The sequence below is a fragment of the Hemitrygon akajei genome, chromosome 3, assembly GCF_048418815.1.
Source record: "Hemitrygon akajei chromosome 3, sHemAka1.3, whole genome shotgun sequence".
Taxonomy (NCBI): domain Eukaryota; kingdom Metazoa; phylum Chordata; class Chondrichthyes; order Myliobatiformes; family Dasyatidae; genus Hemitrygon; species Hemitrygon akajei.
In genome coordinates this window covers 3,054,741-3,078,433 of record NC_133126.1, presented here as the reverse complement: position 1 = coordinate 3,078,433, position 23,693 = coordinate 3,054,741, and the positions used below count along the sequence as shown (strand labels likewise).

Genomic DNA, 23,693 nt, shown 5'->3' with positions numbered 1-23,693 from the left:
TTTGCAATTTTCCAGTCTTCCGGAACTATTCCAAGTTCTAGTGATTCTTGAAAGATCATTACTAATGCCTCCATGATCTCTTCAGCCACCTCTTTCAGAATTCTGGGGTGTACACTATTTGGCCCAAGTGAGTTAATCTACTGTCAGACCTTTCAGTTTCTCAAGAACCTTCTCCCTAGTTATGTTAATTTCACACACTTCATGCCTCTGACACCTGGAACTTCAACCATGAAGACTGATGCAAAATACTTATTCAGTTCATCTGTCATTTTGTTATCCCTCATTACTACCTCCCCAGCTTGATTTATGATGAAGAGTAGCCCGGGAGGGGTAGATGCGCATCTGTCCATTCGAGAACCAGGTTAGATCAATCTTCATCTGGCATCTCATCCACAACCCTCCAACATGGGTGGCTCTTGAGTTGGCATCGCCTGATGGAGTCCTTGCAGCACGCAACCTTCCACATGACGTCAACACATCCAGGTCATGGAGGATCCAGCAAGTTGCCATCCAACTTCTCTCTTCTGCTGTACCTACAGACTACTTGAGCACATTATTTTAACCTGAATATTACCTCTGATAGATTCTTGCATACCAATCGAACAAACTGACTTCAGACAACACCACAATACCAGTGAACAAGTTCATGTACTCACAGCGTGCAGGAAATCAGGCTTTGAAGCCAAAAAGAACACCGGAGCAATTTTTATTGATTTGTCCGATGAGTACGACATTATTTGAAACCAATGGTTAATGTTAAAACTAGCCCAAATTATCCCAAGTAAAAAGATCTCCTCCACAGAATGACAGGCATCCATTCTTTCTTCACCTGCTAAGGAAGTGGCACTAGTCACATTGTGAAATTCTATAATGGCGTCCCCAAGGGTCAGTCTGTCTTCAACTTCGTTCAGTGTGTACCTCAGTAACTCCCTGAGACCAAATCTGCTAAATTTGGATACACTGATTAATGGGCCATAGCCTTCCAATTGAACAATGTCAAATCCATTGGGGGGGGGGTGGGGGGGAGAAGAAGAACCTTGCCCAAGATATCAACTCCCTAATCAGCTACTTCTCAAAGTGGTACCTAAATATGAATGTCAACAAAACAGTAACTTTCATATTTTATCTGGACAACCAACTAACTAAACTTAATATCAAACTAAGTGACAAACAGCTACTCAACAATCCACATCCAAAGTATTTGGGAGTCACACTCGATCAAGCTCTCTCGTACAAGATCCATATTCAAAATGTTGCAAAGAAACTAAAATCCAGAGCAGCCACAATCAGTAAGATTGCAGGAACTAAATGGGTGCTAACCAGTCAATCCTACGAACATCTAGCCTGGCACGATATTTCTCAGTTGCCGAATATTGAGCACCCACCTAGGAGAGAGTGCTCACACAAGCATCATTAATGCATAGCTCCATACTACTTTGAGAATAATCTCAGGAGCCCTAAAATCCACACCTGTCCGATGGCTCCCAACAATGAGTGGAGAAATAGCATCCTGGAGATCCATAGAAGAGCAGCTTCAGCAAAATTCTACATGTGTAACCAAAATATGCTCAACAACATACCAGTTCATAAACTCTGTTCATAAAAATGCTGTTCCAACTTCCCGACTCAAATCTCAAAAACCTTTCTACAGCTTGAAAAAGTTGAACTCCTGTGATGGTCACATTTAATGGCACCAATACAAGTACACCAAGACCCCTCTCCCCACCCCTGTCGGAGATCTGATCGACGACCCCACCTCGTTCCTCCCGGACTATACTACAGCTCCCAGAAAAAACTGGGCAGCCACAAATAGACTGGAACGTTGATATGCAAAAAAAGCGCAGACACTATACCAGTGGGGTGCCTGACAAACCCCAGCTTGCCTCTGTGGTGCCTCAACCCAGGACGTCTTCCACCTGGTCCAAAGATGCCCTCTCACCAAGATCCAGGACGGCTTTGCCACTGTCAGAACTAGAGGAGTGGCTTGACAAAAAACAATTAGAGTTGTGAAGGGAAAAGTACCTGCCTTATGAAACAACAACCTCCCCAGCATCGTTTTCTGGTTTCTCTTTACACTTAATGTATCTGGAAAAACTTTTGGTCTCCTCTTTAATATTATTGGCTAGCTTACTTTTGTATTCCATCTTTACCTTCCTCACTTTTTTAGTTGCCTTCTGTTGGTATTTAAAAGCTTCCCAATCCTCCAATTTCTGATGAACTTTTTGCTCTATTGTATGTTCTCTCGTTTGCTTTTATATTGGCTTTGACTTCTCTTATTAGCTGTGATTGTATCAGCTTTCCTAAAGAATACTACTTCCTCTTTGTGATGTATATATCCTGTGCCTTCTGAATTGCTTCCAAAAATTGATCCATTGTTGCTCTGCTGTCATCCCTGCCAGTGTTCTTTACCAATCAATTCTGGCCAACTCCTCTCTCATGTCTCTGAAATTCCCTTTACTCCACTGATACATCTAACTAGCTTCTCCTTCTCAATTTCAGGGTGAATCCAGGGTCATATGATCATTTGCTCCTAAGGGTTCTTTTACCTTGAGGTCCCTAATCAAATCTGGTTCACTGTGGAACACCCAATCTAGAATAGCTGATCCCCTAGTGGGCTCAACCATGAGCTTCTCTAAAAAGGCCATCTTCTAAGCACTCTAGAAATTCCCCATCGTATAATCCACCATCAGCCAGATTTTCCCAATCTACCTGCATATTGAAATCCCCCATGACTATTGTAACATTCAACACCCACACTGTGCGCGCGCACACGCAGGACGCGCATGCCACACACACACAGGCATGCACCACACAATGCTGGAGAAACTCAGCTGGCCAGGTGGCATCTCGGAAAAGAGTACAGTCGACGTTTCTGGCCGAAACCTTTTGGCAGGACTGAAGAAAAAAGCTGATGAGATTTAATTCTATGCAACTTGCAATTTATTCTCCCTCATTTCCACCAAATTCCCAGAGTCTATCAGGCACCTGGACATGAGGGACAACTTGCTCTTGGCAGTTAACCAATCAACAAGGACATCTTTGATATAGGAGGTCATTGGAGAATTTGGAAGAAACCCGCTTGGTCATATCACAAACCTGCAAAACCCATTCAGAGGACCAGAGGTCGGTATTGAACTTGGGTCACTGGAAATGGAGACTACAGTCACAGTGCTATTACCTGTGCAGTGATGCTGCCAAGACACTCCTGTGCACCTTGCACTCAATATCAGTCAGACCAAGCAACTAATTGAGGACTTCAGGAATGGGTAGTTGAGGGGGAACACAGCACTTCTCATCGAGGAATCAGCAGTGGAAAGAATGAACCGGTTGAAGTTCCTAGTTGTCAACTTCTCTGAAGATCTATCCTGGGCTCAACATATTGATGCAATTACAAAGAAGGCATGGCAACAGCTCGATTTCATTTGGAGTTTGAGGGAAGTTGGTATGTCATCAGAGACTTTGGCAAATTACTACCGATGTACCATGAAGGGTATGTGACAATGGTGCCAGCGAACAACGTGACCGAGAGTGACATCCTCCAGACAGGTCATGAAACTATTTATTTCACTTTTTTTTAGATTTTTTTCTTTCAAGTTTGATTCTGCCACTGTTGAAGCCTGTAATCTACAGTTTGATGGTGTGTTAATCCAGCAGATTGGGCGCTCTGGCATATTGTTGTCTTCAAGGGCATTCCAGGAGGCCTGGAGGCTACAGTCAAAGCATGTGCCTCAAGGCCAAGAAACCTAGAGATGGGGCCTTCTTCGTGCCTTCGCCCTCCCTCCCCATTACAACAAGCCTAACTTAATCAACTGCATTATTATTTTAAACAGTAAAAAAGATGAAAATACCCAAATATATAATGTAATTGAAGGAACACATTGCATTTTGAGAAAATCTGCAGAAACTAAAATACCCAATAGCATAACTATTAATACAATAAAGTATGGTTTTAAATCAGGGTGGTTACATGTTTATTGCCTTAAACTGACCCACCAAGACCTGGATCGTTCCACTACCATACCCCCCGCATCACGACATGACCATGTGCAAGTCAGCACACCCTTGCCTGGACAAGACAGCTTCACAATGCTGGTTTTGGTTAATTCTGCAGGGGCCTGTGTAGAGCAATGTAAAGGGTGACAGATGACAACTTGTTGATTATAGAAACTGTTCTACATACACAAACACCATCATTGAGTAGTTGTGCTCACTTTTAGAGACAAGGTCTGACATAATGACATCAGTATAGGATGACTGCTTTTGGTTTGTTCGTAATGGAAGTAAAGAACTGAGACTTTTATTAAGCACAAAAAATGACTCGTCTGTTTTATTCACAAAATTGAAATCGTGCCTGGGAGGGGTATGGAGAGCAGTGGTCTGGGTGTAGGTATGTGGGACTAGGTGTGTTAATAGCTTGGCATGGATGAGATGGGCTGAAGGGCTTGTTTCTATGCTATACAACTTTGACCTGGTTTTTACAGTAATTGGTTGTCTGGTTGCCCCAGGATGATGTGTGGTCCACAGGTTGTTTGAAATGGTTCTAAAGAACCTGTGATCTCCTGGACCAAGTGAATACGCAAAAGGTATGAGGTGAGATGAAAAGGGGGTTTTATAAGTAAATGGAGCTTGGAACTGGAGGGAGGAGTGTCTTTTGAACTTGGTTTTATTTGTATGTTTCCTGTTTCAGTGACCAGACATATCCACCATAGATTGTGATCCTGTAGCAAAGAATTCCATAGATTCTCCACTCTGGCTGAAGACAATCCTTCTCATCTCCGTTCTAAAAGGAAGTCCCTCTATTCTGAGGCAGTGTCCTCTAGTCTGTGGTGGGGGTGTCTTAGTAAAGTGGTGAATCTGAAATTCTTTGCCACAGGCAGCTGTGGAGGCCAAGTCTTTATGTATATTTAAGGCAGAGCTTGATATTTTCTTCATTGGTCAGGTTCTGAAGGGATATGGTGAGAAGGCAGGAGATGGGGCTGAGAGGAAAAATGGATCAGCCATGATAAAATGATGGAGCAATTTGATGGCTAAATTACCTAGTTCTGCTCCTGTATCTCATGGTGTTGACTGTGGCTTCCATGAAATCTCCTGAAGCCTGCTGATCCCCACCCACTAATCCTCTTCCATGTGATGTATCAGTATTTTGGGCATTGAATAATACTCTGGGTGTCTGTAATTAAGAGTGATTAATTCATGACTTTTAGTAGATGTCTATCAGATTGATCCTGTGGTAGGTGGTGAAAGAACCAGCGCATAATATAAACCTGCTGGATACAAATGTATCTCTCTATAATGGTATTGATATTGAACAGTTATATTGAATAGCTTGGATTACTGCAGTGCACTTTCTGCTGGCCTTCTGAAGCAATCTGTTGACAAACTGCAACTCATTCAGAATGCTGCCACTAAAACCAGGATGCGGGAACCTACCACTCCCATCCTAGCTACTCTGCATTGGTTTCCTGTATGTTTCGGAATTGATAAGTTCACTGGTTTTTAAAGCTCACAATGATCAGGCACCAGAATACCTCACAGAATCACTTTTGTTTTATAATCCTGCTTGAGCTCTCAGCTCTTCATCTGCTGGTCTCTTGTAGTTAACAATCTTCCCCCAAAATAAAATTGGCAGGTCAGGTTTTTTTTTGAACTACACTCCTAAACAGTAGAACTCGATACCTAAAACTATAAGGGATGCAGACTCAGTTGACACTTTTAAACATCAGCTCTTAACCTATTTATTTAACCTTGCTTTTAACTGACATTTTGTCTTTCATTTTCGTATTTATTTTTTGTTTTACTTTTATGTTTACACTTTATCCCATTGTAAAGCACTTTGAACTACATCATCTGTATGAAAAGTGCTCCATAAATTAATATTTAATTCAGAGGTACAAGTAAGTAACAGGCCCTTCTGGCCCAATGAGCCTACTCTGCCGAATTTTACCCATGTGACCAATTAACCTACTAGCCTGTGCATCTTTGGATTGTGCGAGGAACTGGGGCACCCAGAGGAAGCCGACACAGTGACGGGAGAGCTTACAAACCTCTTGCAGAGAACTGTGGGAACTGAACTTGGAGATAAAAAGCGATGCAGTAACCACCATGCCACGGTGCTGCCCTATTGTAAGAGACAAGATCCTCCATTATGTTGTGTGTAATTACAAATATGCAAAATGGAATACTGAGAGCAAATACTCCAATTCACAGTTGAGGCACTGGGTTATGAGCAGCAGTAAACATAAATTTCACACAGTCTGATCGTTGGGGCCTGCTAGACTGAGGGTGTGGGGGGGGGGGTGGAATCTCGTCAGCGGGTACAGAAGAGCATACAATGCCATAAGACGTAGAAGCAGAATTAGGCCATCGAGTCTGTTCTGCTATTTCATCATGACTGGTCCATTTCCCCTTTCCCCTCTCCCCATACCTCTTCATGACCTGCCCCATCCCCTTTTCCCTCTCACCTTATCACTTTGCCTACCCTTTGCCTTCCTCTGGTGATCCTCCCCCCACCCCCTTCCATGGCCTTCTGTCTTCTGTTAGATTCCCCTTTCTCCAGCCCTGTATCTCTTACCAATCAACTTCCCAGCTCTTTACTTTGTCCCCCCCCCCCCCCCTTCCTGGTTTCACCTATCACCTTGTGTTTCTGTCTCCCCTGCCCACCTTTTATATCTGCTCCTCATTTTTTTTTGTCCAGTCCTGCCTAAGGGGTTCAGCCGGAACTGTCAACTGTACTTTTTTCCATAGGTGCTGCCTGGCTTGCTGAGTACCTCCAGCATTTTGTGTCTGTTGCTTGGATTTCCAGCATCTGCAGATTTTCACTTGTTTGTACTTAAAAGTGAGTCACAACCCGGTAGAGCTGCAGCATAGGACTGAAGTGCTCACCATACAAGACAGTATGCAGTAAATACAATTAAATCCTCCACAATCATGCAAGTCCCAGGCATAATTATTTTATTCCGAGATACAGCACGGAGCAGGCCCTTCTGGCCCACCCTGCCATGCCCCCCAGCAGTGCACTTATTTAACCCTAACCAAATCACTGGACAGTTCACAATGATCACTTAACCTACCAGCTGGTATGTGTTTGGCTGTGGAAGGAAACCCACATGCACACAGGCAGGAGCACACACACTTGTTTACAGAGGATGCCCTGTGCTGAGATAGTGTCGTGGGAACCGCTACGGTACAGTTGTTCCTCACAGCAGTGGCCCATAAGGCTGAAGAATTTGCAAAACTCTTATCAGGATTGCAAATAACCCATCTTCTCTGTGGTCCCTGAGATGACCTGGTATCAAGCTATGTATAAAAGCTCTGAATATAAGAAAGAAGAAGGGTCTCGGACCAGAGCACACAGCTTCAGAATAGAGGAACATCCCGTTAGAATAGATAAGGAAGAATTTCTTCAGCCAGAGAGTGGTGAATCTAGGGAATTCATTGTCACAGATGGCTAAAGTGGAGGTTGATAGGTTCTTGATTAGTCAGGGTGTCAAATGTTACAGGGAGAAGGCAGGAGAATGGGATTGAGAGGGATAATAAATTGAATGGCCCAATTCTATTTCTATGTCTTCTGGTCTTAAAGTGGGACCAGGGAACACCCTGATAATGATGAAAGTGCACTCAGAGCAGTTACAGTTCAAGTAGAATTACTGCACTGGCATTAATTTTTTAAAATGTGAAGTTTCCCAGCTACATCATAGTCACAAGAGGCAGGACTATTTAAACTGGGTGAAATGTTACTCATTCAGTTTACTCTGATACGATGGAAGATGATGTTGATGGTCCAGCATTTACCACTATTCTGCTGACTTGCAAATTTCTACAGACGTACCATGGGGAGAATTCTAATTAGTTACATCACCATCTGGTATGGAGGGTAGCTATAAGGTGAAACCTGAAACCAGGTGGGTAGGAAAGGTAAAGGGCTGGAGAAGAAGGAATCTGATAGGAGAGGAGAAAGGGAAGGAGGAGAGTACCCAGTGGGAGGTGATGGGCAGGTGAGAAGAGACAAGCGGCCAGAGTGGGGAATAGATGAAGAGGGGAGGGGAAGGGATTTTTTTTAAACCAGAAGGAGAAATCTGTATTTGTGCCATTAAGTTGGAGGCTATCCAGGAAGCATATAAGATGTTGTTCTTCCACCTTGTTGGTGGACTCATCTTGACACATGTCAGAATGAGAATCGGAATTAAAATGTTTGGCCACTGGGAAGTTCTGCTTTAGGAAGATGGAATGGAGGTGCTCAACAACATGACATATACCAGTGATATTAAACCTGATTATGATTGTATTTTGCCAGTACTGCTAGGTTCCAGATCTGAATGTAGCATTAGATCAAAATAAGATCTTTCTGAGTTATACCACCTTTCTGAAATGTACAGGTAAAGAGAAGCAAGGGAAAATTCCCCATGGCCAGGCATACTTTATGCAACAGAAGATGGCTGTGATTGTTGGAGAACAAGTATCTGAACCCTGGGACATGGCTACAGGGTTTCTGTGGGGCAGAATTCAGGTACTTCATCCATCACTGCCTTCATTGGAAGACATAAAGTGTGGATGTTCCCTGAAATTCATTTTCTTGCGGCCATTCACAGTAAATACAAGCAAACAGAATAGAATCAGTGTAAAACTGCACACAAGACAGACAAGCAACCAATGTGCAAAAGGTGACAAACTGCAATACCCCACCCCTGAGGGAAGAAGCTGTTACCCAGTCTGGCAGTCGTAGGTCTGATGCTCCTGTACCTGGGCGGATCGAAGAGATTGTGGGGAGTCTGAACAATGTTTCGGCCCCTTCCTACACAATGGTCCCAGTAAATGACAGTATGGAGGGGAAGGAGACCCCAGTGACCCTCTTGGTCGTTTTCCTATCCCGAGACTAAAGTCCTCAAATCCAGGCAAATGAAGGGAGCATTGGTCATTTTTTTATAATGCTGCATTGTTTCATTTTTGGATTTATAAATTTGATCCTAGGCCTTGTTCGGTGTCCGAGTTCACTGCTGCCCTGTTTGAGTTAATGTGATCAAGTGTTCACCTTAAATCTTTCAGACATCTACTTTGGATATTTTAAAGGGGGGAAAATAAAACTGGAATGGATCAAGTGTACAGTGAAGCATCTGAAATATTAACATTTCTTGTTTCAGAGTAAGCAGTGTCCATTTAAGTGCAAGAAAGGGTTGCAAAATGTTTGTAATTTGTCTCTGCCAATGAGTTGTGGACACTGATTCATTAAGTACACTCAGTGCCAATATAGATTTTTCAACTTTGGAGGGCATTGTGTTTAAAGAGATCTGGCACAAAAGTGGAGTTGAATGCAAGATGAGAATATCCAGTATTGAATGGAGAAACAAGCTGGAAGCATCACAGATCCCACTGCTCTTCTGATGTTCTGATTTCTGAGATTGCTAGCTGTGTGCGTTTCATCTTAGTTAATAACAATATCTTATTTATAGAGCACTTTTCTTACAGACAATGTAGTTCAAAGTGCTTTACGATGGGATAAAGTACAAACATGAAAATATAAGATAAAACGATGTTAGTTGTGTAACCCTCAGGTTTGGCTGGCAGTGTTGGTCTAGGGAAGAGTCTCTAGGCCCGCCAGATGCATGTAATCTGAAGTGCAAAACCTGTTGATTGTGGGATGCTGTGTGATCTGTTTCCCCCGTTACAAATCAGTACCATGAAATAACAGAAACTATGCCATATGCAATTAAAACAATTTAGCACTTTAGTTCTTAATTTGACTAAAGGTTTAGTAAAGAAAAACTAAAAGAAAAGGGTCCATTTTAATGAAAAGCCTCATGTGCAAGTTGGAGCTCACAGTTGGTCCTCCATCGATTTCCCCAGGCTTCGTCAATTCCCAGCCCTACCCCAAGTCCACTCCGTCCTGCTGTCTATGACCTTTTCTTTCTGGTGTCTTCTCTCTTCATCTCTTGCCGAACAAAAGACCCAGATCACCTCGTTCTCGGGCACTCAAGAAAAAAACACTCCCTTCATCGGCTGGCACACATTCCAAAGCCCCCGTTATCTCTAACCATTACCCAAACACTGCTTCTATACGAAAAACCATTACTTTAGCAGTGAAAACTTTCCCAGGGCGTTACAGTCGAAAGCAAGGTTAAATAAATAGGTTTTGAGCTGGCATTTGAAAGTGTCGAGTCTGCATCCCTTATAGTTTTACCAATTATATTTTGAGGGAGATGATTTAAATTTTAGAGTGGCATGTGGAGATGCATCTCTACCAAAGGAGATGTAAGGTGCTCCTTCTCTTTGCTAGCTTGCAGGGCACTCTTAGCCAGGGCGTAGCACCCACTTAGCCCCCAATCAGGGTCATGTGAAGCCATGGGAGCAGATGGTGACATATATCACAAGTCCTGGTTATGATGCCAGGTAGATAATCTCTGACGAGTATTGATAATGGCTGGGGTCACCCATCTTTTAAAGACACTGCCCAGAAGAGGGCAATGGCAAGCCACTTCTGCAGAAAAATTTGCCAAGAACAGTCTTGATCATGGGACCATGATTGCCCACATTACATGACATGGCACATCGTGGTTTAAATATGAGAGAGAGACTAGTGGAAGAAGGCCTGAGAGCTTGAGCAGGATAATAAAACGAAAGTAATTCTGTGATGTTGCTTCACAGTACGAGTCTTCTGGGTAACTTTGCTTTTTAACAAACAATTTTCATTTTGTTTAAATAGCCACCAATAATTTGTTTTGGTTGTTTTCAGGAATGGCTGAAAAAAATTCAAAGAGGGCAGATCTAAAAGTGATGTCCAGCATCTACTTTTGGAATTTGTAGCGGATGACTTGGCTGCCAGCATGCCGCATGGTTTGACCTGAAAATGGGCGTTAATGCTTCGAGCTACCCTCACTCTTTCTCTCAGAGGGTAGGAGGAAATTCACAGGCTCAGCAGACATTCATTGGTAAGTTGTGCTTTCTTGATCCAAGGTACTTTAAAAACCCATAAAGATCACAAAACAGTAAGTTTAACATGTACTGTAGATTTGGTTGATGTTTATTTTTATTTATTTAGAGGTACAGCATGAAATAGGCCATTCAAGCCGCGCTGCCCAGCAACCCTTGATTTAACCCTAGCTTAATCACAGGACAATTTACAATGAGCAATTAACCTACTAACCTGTACGGTTTTGGACTGTGAGAGGAAACTCTGAACTCCAACTCTGAACTCTGAACTCCAACGCCCCAAGCTGTAATAGCGTCACGTTAACTGCTACACTATCGTTCTGATTTCCATCTTGTGGTGTCTGAATGACAGATGTGGGCAGTAATGCTAAGCATAAATTGTTCCCTATTCCCAGTTACCTTAAATATTTTGCCATCCCTTTGAGCTACTTTAGAGGGACGACCATTTAGAACAGAGTTGAGGAAGAATTTCTTTGTCAGAGGGAAGCAAACCTGGAATTCTTCTCCAAGGGCAGCTTTGGAGACCAAGTCATTGGGAAAATTTAAAGCCACGACGGCCTAATTCTACTCCTATGTCTTATATTTGGTGGTTATTTTGCTCTTTATAATAATGGAAGTCAGGAAGTTTTAGTATACCATTATGTATTTGTGATAATTTTTAAATGTGTATCTTGGAGATGGGAAGATTATGGTTAAATGGCTAGGATGTTTCAGTCAACTATGGAAATGAGAGGCAATCCTGGAATGGTCACCTTTTGACAAAAGAATTGAAGTAGTTTAAGGTATGTGTGCGAAAGGTGCTTGCCACAACTTGAAAAGCCTACTGATTTAAAATGCTGTCTAAGAATACGCTACAGAGGGTGAGATGGCAGAGTGAGATGGGATAGAACAGGATAGCACAGGGGCCAGCCCTTCAGCCCATAATGTTGTCCTGAACCAATTATCTCGAAGTATGTCCCAAGAAGAAACAATTCAGAGTCTGCAGGTCCTGAGAAATGAGTAGAGGGAATCATAATACAATGTGGAGATGTCATTTCTCAATTAACTTTAAAGAGAGCTACAGTGAAATCAACTTTGATTTTATCAGTATTATCCAGCAAGTAGTCTCTTTTCATGTGTTCAGCAGATTACAAAGTAACTTATTAATTTAAAGGAAGAGATTGTTGGTATCAGGCATACTAAACACAAAATGTATTTTTGTTTTCATTTCCCAGGAACATCTTCCTACTTACATCAAGGATATGGATGTGATTCGAAATTATATAGCCTTGAACATAGCCACGAGAAACCACAAGACAAAAAGAAAAAGAGTTCTGGCCTTGCGACACTGAAGAAGAAATTTATAAAAAGGCGCAAATCTAGTCGCTCTGCCGATCATGCAAAGCAGATGCGTGAGCTTCTTTCTGGGTGGGATGTAAGGGATGTGAATGCTTTAGTGGAAGAATATGAAGGCACTGCAGCTTTAAAGGAGCTTTCATTGCAAGGAATTTTGGCGCGACCCGATGCACGGACCTTGCAAAGAGATCTAGCAGATCTTTATGATTACAAGTACTGCACTGATGTAGATTTAATATTCCAAGACACTTGCTTTCCAGTACATCGTGCCATTCTGGCAGCGCGGTGTCCCTTTTTTAAGACATTGCTTTCATCATCACCTGAATATGGTGCTGAGATTATGATGGACATAAACACAGCTGGCATAGATTTGCCAATGTTTTCAGCACTGTTACACTACCTGTACACTGGAGAGTTTGGAATAGAGGATTCCAGGTTCCAAAGTGTTGACATCCTGTTACAACTCACTGAAGAATTTGGAACACCGAATTCTCTGGATGTGGATATGCGAGAACTTTTCGATAACATGTGTTACTATGATGCTATTCTTAGCTTTTCATCTGATTCAGAATTTGTGGAAGCATTTGGAAGAGGTTCAGGTTATTTGGATGAGGAACTCCGTGGGCATAAGGCTGTTCTATCTGCACGTTCGCCATTTTTCAGAAATCTTCTCCAAAGACGTATAAGGACTGGTGAAGAAATAACAGATCGAACTCTGCAGACACCAACTAGAATCGTACTTGATGAGTCTATCATTCCAAAGAAATATGCAAAAGTAATTTTACATTGTATGTATACCGATCTTGTGGACTTGTCTCTTGTATTGCACTGCAACCCATCTGTGGGGAGCCTAAGTGAAGTCCAAGCAATGGTAGCAGGGAAAGGTAACATGTCGAGAGCTGAAGAAGCGATGGAACTTTACCACATAGCTCTTTTTCTGGAATTTAATATGCTCGCCCAAGGTAGGTTTACGATAATTAGAATCAGGTTTAATATCACATGCGTATCTCATGAAATTTGTTGTTTTGAGGCAGCATTACATTATAATGCATAATTTAAAGATTACAATAAGGAATATATTTTAAAACTAAATTCAATAAGCAATGCAAAAATAGTGAGGTAGTGTACGTGGGTTCATAATCCATTCAGAAATCTGATGAAGAAGCTGTTCCTGAAACATTGAGTGTGTGTCTTCAGGCTCTTTTACTCCTTCTTGATGGTAACAATGAGAAGAGCATACCCTGGGTGATGGGTGTCCTTAATGATGGATGTTGCCTTTTTGTTCTCAGTGCTGGAAGGGTAGTGCCCTGATGGAGCTGACAGAGTTTACAACTTCCTGCAGCTTTTTCTGATCCTGTGTGATCTGAGCCTAAGATACACCTGTTAAGTGTGTGTGTAGCTAAATGCTAAAGTAATTGTGTTTTCCATTGCCATAAAAGCAACTGTTAAGTTTTAATCTTTCAAGAACTTCTACAATGTATTTGTCAATTTTTCTTCTCTAACCTTGCACTTGTGCAGTAGATCTTTTGATAAAGATTGGAATATCAAGTTTTTAAAGCATAAAAAATATTAATTGGTTTTAAGATACTGCTTTCAATTGGAGCAAACTTAGGTGTGGATTTGTTCTGTTTTAAATAATGAAAATCTAAGTTGCAAATTTAAAGCATTGATCAGTACATGGAAATACTGTGTTGCGGCCGTTGGTTGCAAGAGGAACTTTATTTGTTAGATCGTAGAAGATTGAAAGGAGATTTGATAGAGGTATACAAATATATGAGGGGTATACCTCCATCAAATCACCTTTCGATCTTCACATTCCAGGGAATAAAGTTATAATCCTATTCAATCTTTCCTTATAACTCGGTCCTTCAATCCTGGCAAAATTCTTGTAAAATTTCTCTTTCTCTGCACTTTCAACCTTATTTACATCTTTCCTGTAGGTAGGTAACCAAAACTGCACACAATATTCCAAACTAGGCCTCACCAAGATCTACAACTTCAACATTACTTGGTCTCCACAGCTGACTGTGGCAATGAATTCAAAGGTTTCAAAGGTACATTTAACGTCAGAGAAATGTATACAATATACGTCCTGAAATGCTTTTTCTTCGCAGCCATCCATGAGAGCAGAGGAGTGCCCCAAAGAATGAATGACAGTTAAATGTTAGCCAAAGTCCCACCCTAGCTCCCTTCCCTCCTGCTCGTAAGCGACAGCAAGCAACAATCTCCCCTCCCCCACTAACAAAAAAAATCATTGCACCCACCACCGAGCACTCAAGTGTGAACAAAGCAACAGTGAAGACACAGACTTTCAGTACTCCAAAAACTGTACTGTTCACCCAGTATTCGACATACCACAGGCTCTCTCTAAGAGAGAAAGAAGTGTGTCCGTTTCACAGCAAGTGGGGAGACAAAACAAACAACTTGCTGATGTACGATGTTAAAAGTCCGTTACGTTGCTTTTTTAGAGCTTTGTGCCCAAGGATCTCGAGTCTCTGGGCACACAACCTTAGATATTCCGACTCCCTGATGACACACGGGTCTGCTGCCATGACACCAACCTTGATCCACCCATCTCCAGAGTTCCGAGATCCCAGGCCTTCAAAACAGAGCAGAGCCCTTGGCATGCGGAACAACAGCCAGTTTTGAAACCCCGAGAGTGGGTCCCATTCCCGCAAAGAACTGTAGTCAGCATGTAACTCCAGGTCAGGGTCTTCAAAAGACCCCTGAAATGGAAAATTAAAGATGGAAATAGAGCTGTTTCCGAAGATACAAGCAAAGGAGTCGCCGTTTTGCACCATCATCACTCCGCTCCACCTCCAAGAATTCTCGAGGTTCTCCACCCTCTAGCTGAAGAAAATCCTCCTCATCCCTCTACTGCCCTCTGGTCCAAGACTCACCCACTAGAGGAAACATCCTGTCCAAATCCACACAAATTCAAGCTACACACACAAAATGCTGGAGGAACTCAGCAGGCCAGGCAGCAACTATGGGGAAAGAAGTACACAGGTTTCAGGCTGAGACATATGTGTTGCTTGGATTTCTTGTTTCTTTCAATATTCAACAGGTTTCAATGACGTCTTCCCCTTATTCTTCTAAACTCCAATTAGTATGGGCCCAAAGCCATCAAATGTTCCTCGTGCTAACCTTTTCATTTCAGAATCATTCTCGTGAACCTCCTCTGGACACCTTCCAAAGCCAGCACATCTGTTCTTCGATAAGGGGCCTAAACTACTCAATACTCCAAGTGTGGTTGACCAGTGCCTTATAAAGCCTCATCATTATGACCTTGCTCTTATCTTCCCATTGTCTCAAAATGATTGTTAACATTGCATTTGCCTTCCTCACTACAAACTTAGCCTGCAAGTTAACCTTCAGGGATTCCTGCATAAGGACTCCTAAGTCCCTTTGTACCTCTGATTTTTGAATCGTCTCTCGGTCTAGAAAATAGCCTCAAGAGGGATCTATCATGAAGGACATGCCCTCTTGTTACAGTCATTAGGGAGGAGGTACAGGAACCTGAAGACGCACACTCAGCTTTTTCCCTTCCTTCATCAGACAGTCCATGAACATGACTCAATATTATTTTCTTTGCTCTATTTATTTCTTAGTTTATAATTATTTCTTTGCACTATACTGCTGCCCCAAAACAACAAGGACAGGTGTGTAAAAAAAGGCCCGTAGGATCATTAGGGACCCCAGTCATCCCAACCACAATGTATTCCAGCTGCCCCCATCTGGGAAATGGTTCCGCAGCAGAAAAGCCAGGACCAGCAGGCTTCTTCCACCAGGCCATCAGACTGATGAACTCATGCTGATTTTCAGTGTACTCTATATTATATTAACTGTTCTATTTATTATAAATTTCTATGATTGCACATAGCACATTTAGATGGAGACGTAACAAAGAATTTTACTTCTCATGTATGTGAAGGATGTAAGAAATATAGTCAGTTCAATTCAATGCAATACAGATGCACTGGGCTGTCCGCACTACTCTCTGCAGAGTCCTGCGATTGAGGGAAGTACAGTTCCCATACCAGGCAGTGATGCAGCCAGTCAGGGTGCTCTCAATTGTGCCCCATAGAGAGTTCTTAGGATTTGGGGGTCCATACCAAATTTCCTCAACTGTCTGAGGTGAAAGAGGTGCTGTTGTGCCTTGTTCACCATGCAGCTGGTGTGTATAGGCTACGTGAGATCCTCGGTGATGTGGATGCCGAGAAACTTAAAGCTGTTAGTAATGATAAATCCAGTTGCTGTGTATTTCTCTGACAATATCTATCATTTCATTTGTCAATCTGAGGCTGACATTAGAAGTGTGAAATATTAAATCTAGGTAAATCTCACCGTTGTAGAGAGTGAGCGAGCTGTAACTTAATTTGTTTTGGTAGATTCATCAGTACTTTTATAAGCAGTCGCAAGCACTTTGATTTATCCACTTTAATCCACTCAGTACATCACGTGGAGTATATTGTGAATCAGAACTAGGTTTAATATCACTGGCATATGTTTTGAAATATGTTGTTTTACGGCAGAGGTGTATTGCAATACATATTACTATCAATCACAATAAGGAGTATATACACATTAAAAAAAGAAAATTAAATAAGTAGTACAAAAAAAAAGGAAAAAATACTGAGGCAGTGTTCATGGGTTCATTATCCATTCAGAAATCTGATGGTGGAGGGGAAGAAGCTGTTTCTGAACTATTAAGTGTGTGTCTTCAGGCTCCTGTATCTCCTCTGTGATGGTATCAAAGAGAGCATATCCTTTGTGGTGGGGGAGGGGTCTTTTATAATGGATGCTGGCACTTTGAGGTATCACCTTTTGAAGATGTCCTGGATGCTGGGGAAGCTACTACCCATGATGAAGCTGGCAGAGTTTGTAACTTCCTGCAGTATATTGAGATCCTGTGCAGTGGCCCCCTCCATACCAGACATTGATGCAACCAGTTAGAATGTTTTTCACGGTACTTCTGTAAAAATTTGAGAGTTGTGGAATGTGGAGCTATTTGTATCTTTGATCAATGTGTACAGCTTTTGGAGTGCTGTGATCCACTTTGGGTTTTCTTGATCAATCATTCCATTGAAATTTTTTCTGCACCGTTGAAGAGTTTAATGTACTTAACACATACTTTATATTAACTAAAACCTGTCGCATATAGAAAGGCCTAGATAGTAGATGTGGAGAGGATATTTCCTGCAGCTGGGGTGTCTAGGACCAGAGGGCACAGCCTCAGAATACAAAGCTGTTCCTTAAGAACAGAGAAGAGGATGAATTTCTGTAGCCAAATGGTGGTGAATCTGGGGAATTCATTGTTACAAGTGGCTGTGGAGGCCACATCATTGAGTATATTTAAAGCAGAGGTTGATAGGTCAGGGTATCAAAGGTTACAGGGCAAAGGCAGGAGAATGGGGTTGAGGGGGTTATTAAATCAGATTGATGGAAAGGTGGAGCAGATTCGATGGACTGAATAGTCTAATTCTGCTCCTGTGTTTTGTGGTGCAAATTTAATATGGTATGATCAAGAAAACTGACAAAAGAATGGTTATTCTAGTCAGAACAAAGCTGAGATATTTGCAGATGTTCAGAATCAGTGTAGTTTATCTCAATAAAAAGCATTTTCAGTCGCAGAGGGAATGACAGGCAGAGACTAGAGACCTAATGTCTTTCACAATCAAGAATGCTGTGCCAGAAAAGGTATTGGAAGCAGATTCAGCAGCAATTTGGAGATTTGGACAAATTTTTGATGGAACTACCAGTACATGGCTATGGTAAAGAACAGAAGAATCAAACTAATTAAATAGCTCTTCCAAGTCCAGATGGTTCCTTGTGCATTGTTTGTGAATAGTGTTTATGTATAGCCGATCATGTTCTTAGATAGCTATGGGTTTTATCAAAAAATGGTGTTATAGATTCAGGATTTTTTAATGTCATTTCCAGTACACACAAAATGTAAAGGAGAACAAAATAATTGTTACTCCGAATCAACACACAAAATGCTGGAGGAACTCAGCAGGTCAGGCAGCATCCATGGAAAAAAGTAAGCAGTTGACCTTTCGGGTCAAGATCCTTCTTCAGGACTGAGAAGGAAGGGGGAAGATGCCAAAATAAAAAGGAGGGCAAAAGGGAAGGAGGCTAGCTGGAAAGTGATAGGTGAAGCCAGGTAGGTGGGAAAGGTCAAGGACTGGAGAAGAAAGAATCTTTTCAAATCTTTTTTATTATTATTATCCAAAATAACAAGAGTACATCAAAGTAGGTAACACTGACAATGTCTCAAAGGAAAAAAATCAATGTTTTAAAGATTGAAAAATGGTGACTCAAAAAAACAAAAGAAAAAAACCCTACTAAAGCAAAGAAAAGTGAGAAATAAAAGAACCCATTAGGTGTTCAACCCCGGAGCCATGTGTCATACAAAAAGCTCGAAAGATAAACATCAAACTGCCAGCAAAAAAAATTATACCAAAATTTACAATTAGATCGTGGAGGAAATCTATCAATTAACTCAAATGGTAGCAACGAGCAAATGAACCCCATCTTTTCTCAACATCAAACATAGGTTCGAAGGTTCAACTTCTAATTTTCTCCAAACTAAGACATAACATCACTTGAGAGAACCATTGTGACAGAGTGGGAGCCAACGCATCCTTCCACTTCAACAGAATGGCCCTCCTAGCTATCAGTGAAACAAACGCAATAACATGTTGGTCAGACAAAGAAATACCGCAGATATTTTGAGGAATTATTCCAAAGACGACAGTTAATTTGTTAGGTTGTAAATTATTTTTAAGTGCTTTAGAAATTGTAGAAAAAACTGACTTCCAAAACTGTTCCAGTATAGAACAAGATCAAAACGTGTGTCAGTGTAACTGTCTCAGTTTTACCTCTATCACAATAACTATCAACATTAGGAAAGATTTTAGACAATCTCTCCTTCGTCAAATAGTAACGATGTACAATTTTAAATTGAATCAGTAAATGACTAGCACAAATCGAAGAAGAGTTAACCAACTTCAGAATCCACATCCAGTCCTCCGTCATAAAAGTCAAATTAAGTTCCTTTTCCCAGTCTTGTTTAATCTTAAACAAAAGATGCTTATCACATTGTAATAATAAATAATAAATTCTTCCAATGGAACCCTTGATTAAAGGGTTCATACTCGTAATTGTATCTAACAGGTCAGCATCCAATATGTTAGGAAAATTACTTAAATAATTTTGTAAGAAATGTCTAACTTGAAGGTGTTGTAAAAAGTGTGAGTATGAAAGAGAATATTTATCAACTAATTGCTCAAAAGACATCAATCTATCTTCTTTAAATAGATCCAAAAAAGAATTAATACCTTTATTATTCCAAAATGAAAACATCGGATCACTCAAAGAAGGCTTAAAAATAATTTCGATAAATTAAACTAGAAAGTTTAAATTTTTTAAGATTAAAAAAATTACGGAACTGGAGCCAAATTTGTAAAGAATACTTAATCACAGGGTATAAATTTAAATTAGCAACTAGTGAGTATGATAAAAGGATAGTGAGGGATAAAATTGGTCCCTTAGAGAATTAGAGTGGACAGCTATGTGTGGAGCGGAAAGAGATGTGGGAGATTTTGAACAATTTATTTTCTTCGGTATTCACTAAGGAGAAGGATATTGAATTGTGTAAGGTAAGGGAAACAAGTAGGGAAGTTATGGAAACTATGACGATTAAAAAGGAGGAAGTACTGGCGCTTTTAAGGAATATAAAAGTGGATAAATCTCTGGGTCCTGACAGGATATTCCCTAGGACCTTGAGGGAGGTTAGTGTAGAAATAGCAGGGGCTCTGACAGAAATATTTCAAATGTCATTAGAAACGTGGATGGTGCCGGAGGGTTGGCGTATTGCTCATCTGATTCCATTGTTTAAAAAGGGATCTAAGAGTAAACCTAGCAATTATAAGCCTGTCAGTTTGATATCAGTGGTGGGTAAATTAATGGAAAGTATTCTTAGAGATGGTATATATAATTATCTGGATAGACAGAGTCTGATTAGGAACAGTCAACATGGATTTGTGCGTGGAAGGTCATGTTTGACAAATCTTATTGAATTTTTTGAAGAGGTTACAAGGAAAGTTGACGTGGGTAAAGCAGTGGATGTCTATATGGACTTCAGTAAAGCCTTTGACAAGGTTCCGCACGGAAGGTTAGTTAGGAAGGTTCAATCGTTAGGTATTAATGTTGAAGTAGTAAAATGGATTCAACAGTGGCTGGATGGGAGATGCCAGAGAGTAGTGGTGGATAACTGTCAGGTTGGAGGCCGGTGACTAGTGGTGTGCCTCAGGGATCTGTATTGGGTCCAGTGTTGTTTGTCATACATTAATGATCTGGATGATGGAGTGGTAAATTGGATTAGTAAGTATGCAGATGATACTAAGATAGGTGGCGTTGTGGGTAATGAAGTAGGTTTTCAAAGTTTGCAGAGAGATTTAGGCCAGTTAGAAGAGTGGGCTGAACGATGGCAGATGGAGTTTAATGCTGATAAGTGTGATGTGCTTCATTTTGGTAGGAATAATCCAAATAGAACATACATCGTAAATGGTAGGGCATTGAAGAATGCAGTAGAACAGAGTGATCACTCATGTGGATAAGGTGGTGAAGAAAGCTTTTGGTATGTTGGCCTTTATAAATCAGAGCATTGAGTATAGGAGTTGGGATGTAATGTTAAAATTGTACAATGCATTGGTAAGGCCGAATTTGGAGTATTGTGTACAGTTCTGGTCACCGAATTATAGGAAAGATGTCAACAAAATAGAGAGAGTACAAAGAAGATTTACTGGAATGTTACCTGAGTTTCAGCATCTAAGTTACAGGGAAAGATTGAACAAGTTAGGTCTTTATTCTTTGGAGCGTAGAAGGTTGAGGGGGGACTTGATAGAGGTATTTAAAATTATGAGGAGGATAGATAAAGTTGATGTGGATGGGCTTTTTCCATTGAGCGTAGGAGAGATTCAAACAAGAGGACATGAGTTGAGACTTAGGGGGCAAAAGTTTAAGGGTAACATGAGGGGGAATTTCTTTACTCAGAGAGTGGTAGCTGTGTGGAATGGGCTTCCAGTAGAAGTGGTAGAGGCAGGTTCAGTATTGTCATTTAAAGCAAAATTGGATAGGTATATGGTCAGGAAAGGAATAGAGAGTTATGGGCTGAGGGCAGGTCAGTGGGACTAGGTGAGAATAAGCGTTTGGCATGGACTAGAAGGGCCGAGATGGCCTGTTTCTGTGCTGTAATTGTTATATGGTTATATGGTTTAGCTTATTGTATAGGTAGAGCAGCTCCCAATAATGAGGTTAAATAAAACTGTTATACAGCTTTCAATTCCAAATCTACCCAAATTGGCCGCTCGTTCTTATCAACCCAGTGTAACCAAAAGGACATATATCGCACATTAACAGCCCAGTGATACATTCTTAAATTAGGCAAAGCAAGACCTCCATCCTTTTTAAATTTTTCTAAGTGACATTTACTAATTCTTGGTCTTTTATCATTTCAAATAAAAGATGAGATAATAGATTCAATTCAATCAAAAAACTTCTTAAGTCAAAAAAACAGGGATATTCTGAAGTAAATATAAAAATTTTGGTAAAATCATCATTTTGACTATATGGTTGCGGCCAGCAAGTGGAAACGTAAGTGGGTTCTATCTACTAAATAAATACTTCATAGAATCTACCAAGGGAACAAAATTAGCTTTATAAATATCCATATTTTTTAGTGATTATAACGCCTAGATATCCAAAGGAATCCGTAACTTCGAAAGAAGTATTATCATTTATAGAAACAGATTCATTTAAAGGAAACAGTTCACTTCTATTAAAATTAATTTTATATCCTGAAAAATCTCCAAATTCATTAAATAATTTTAGCAAGGCAGGGATAGATTCCTCGGGATTAGATATATAAACCAGTAAATCATCAGCATAAAGAGAAATCTTATGAATTCACAAGAATCTCATGTATATCTTTAACTTCACAAAGAGCAATAGCAAGGGTTTCTAATATTAAGTTAAATAACAAAGGACTTAATGGACAACCTTGTCTTGTACCCTGTGAAAGCTGGAAAAAAGGGGATCTACAGTTATTAGTAATAACAGTAGCAATAGGAGTTTTATATATTATTCTAATCCAATTATTAAAATTAACACCAAAACCAAATTTCTCTAAAACATTAAATAAATATTTCCATTCGATTCAATCAAACGCTTTTTCAGCATCCAAAGAGACGACGCATTGTGGAGTTTTAAAAGAAGACAAGTATCTAATGTTAAATAATCTCCGAACATTTGAAAATGATTAATGACCCTTTATAAAGCCTGTTTGATCTTTAAAAACAATTTTACCCAAAACATTTTCCAACCGATTGGCCATTATCTTTGACAGGATCTTAGCATCAACATTCAATAATGAAATGGGTCTATATGAGGCACAATCAGTCGGATCTTTATCCTTTTTAAGAATTAAAGAAATAGAAGCCTCATTAAAAAGTAGAGGGTAAGTCACCTTTCACAAAAGAGTCCTTAAACATTTCCAACATATACGGAGAAAGTAATTTTCCAAATTTTTTATAGAATTCTACAGGAAGAACCTAATGGGAGAGGAGGGTGGACCGTAGGAGAAAGGAAGGTTATTCAGAATATACTGCAGGACAAAGAAGCACAGTAAGGTAAAGAACACAAAAAAAAACTCAATGAGTACATAAGAATTATATATACAGTACTGTGCAAAAGTCATAGGCACATATATAGCTTGAACGCCAAAACTTTTGCACAGTATTGTATTTGTCAATGTGGAGCAGAGAGCAAGTTTGTAAATCTGGCAAGAGCAAAGGATATTGTGAATGGCAAGGGTGGAGTGCCACAGAACGGGTGTGGGAAAGCTGTCAGAAAAGGATTGGCATGGGTGGGGGTGGTGCAGCTGTAGACACACCCAGCCCTGAGACATCAGGCAAGGTCATTTGATTCCAGGCAATTGGTTCATTGATCATTACAAAGTGCCTCTCTGGTGCTTCCTACTCCCTCTCCTCTTCCTTCCCCTTTTCCCAATCATGTTTCACAAACTATGAGCCCCTTGGGCTCTAGACGATTTGAGTGATGTGATCAACAGGCATGAAACAGCACACCCTGATGCTGTCCCCATCAATTTGGGGAATTTTAACCAGGCTAGCTTGAAAAAGTCACTAAATAATTAGCGTCAAAAAATCACTTGTAGTACCAGAGGAAGCAACACATTGGACCACTGTTACACCACCGTCAAGAGCACGTACCATTCTATTCCACACCCACACTTTGGAAAGTCTGATCACCTGGCTGTATTTCTACTCCCTGAGAGTAGGCGGAGACTGAAGACCAGTAGTGAGCACCAAGAAGATATGGACAAGGGAAGCACAGGAGCACCTACAGGACTG

At 40.7% G+C, this 23,693-nt stretch overlaps 1 protein-coding gene across 2 annotated transcripts in view; it reads left to right on the top strand.

The window, feature by feature from the left end:
- Positions 1 to 23,693, top strand: part of btbd7 (BTB (POZ) domain containing 7) — a 95,975-nt gene that overhangs the window by 31,244 nt on the left and 41,038 nt on the right. For both annotated transcript variants that reach the window (XM_073039151.1, XM_073039150.1), the window contains 2 exons: positions 10,727 to 10,922; positions 12,138 to 13,220. In XM_073039151.1, the coding sequence (XP_072895252.1) occupies positions 10,841 to 10,922; positions 12,138 to 13,220 (1,165 nt within the window). In that variant the 5' untranslated portion in view covers positions 10,727 to 10,840. The remainder of the gene's footprint in view (positions 1 to 10,726; positions 10,923 to 12,137; positions 13,221 to 23,693) is intronic.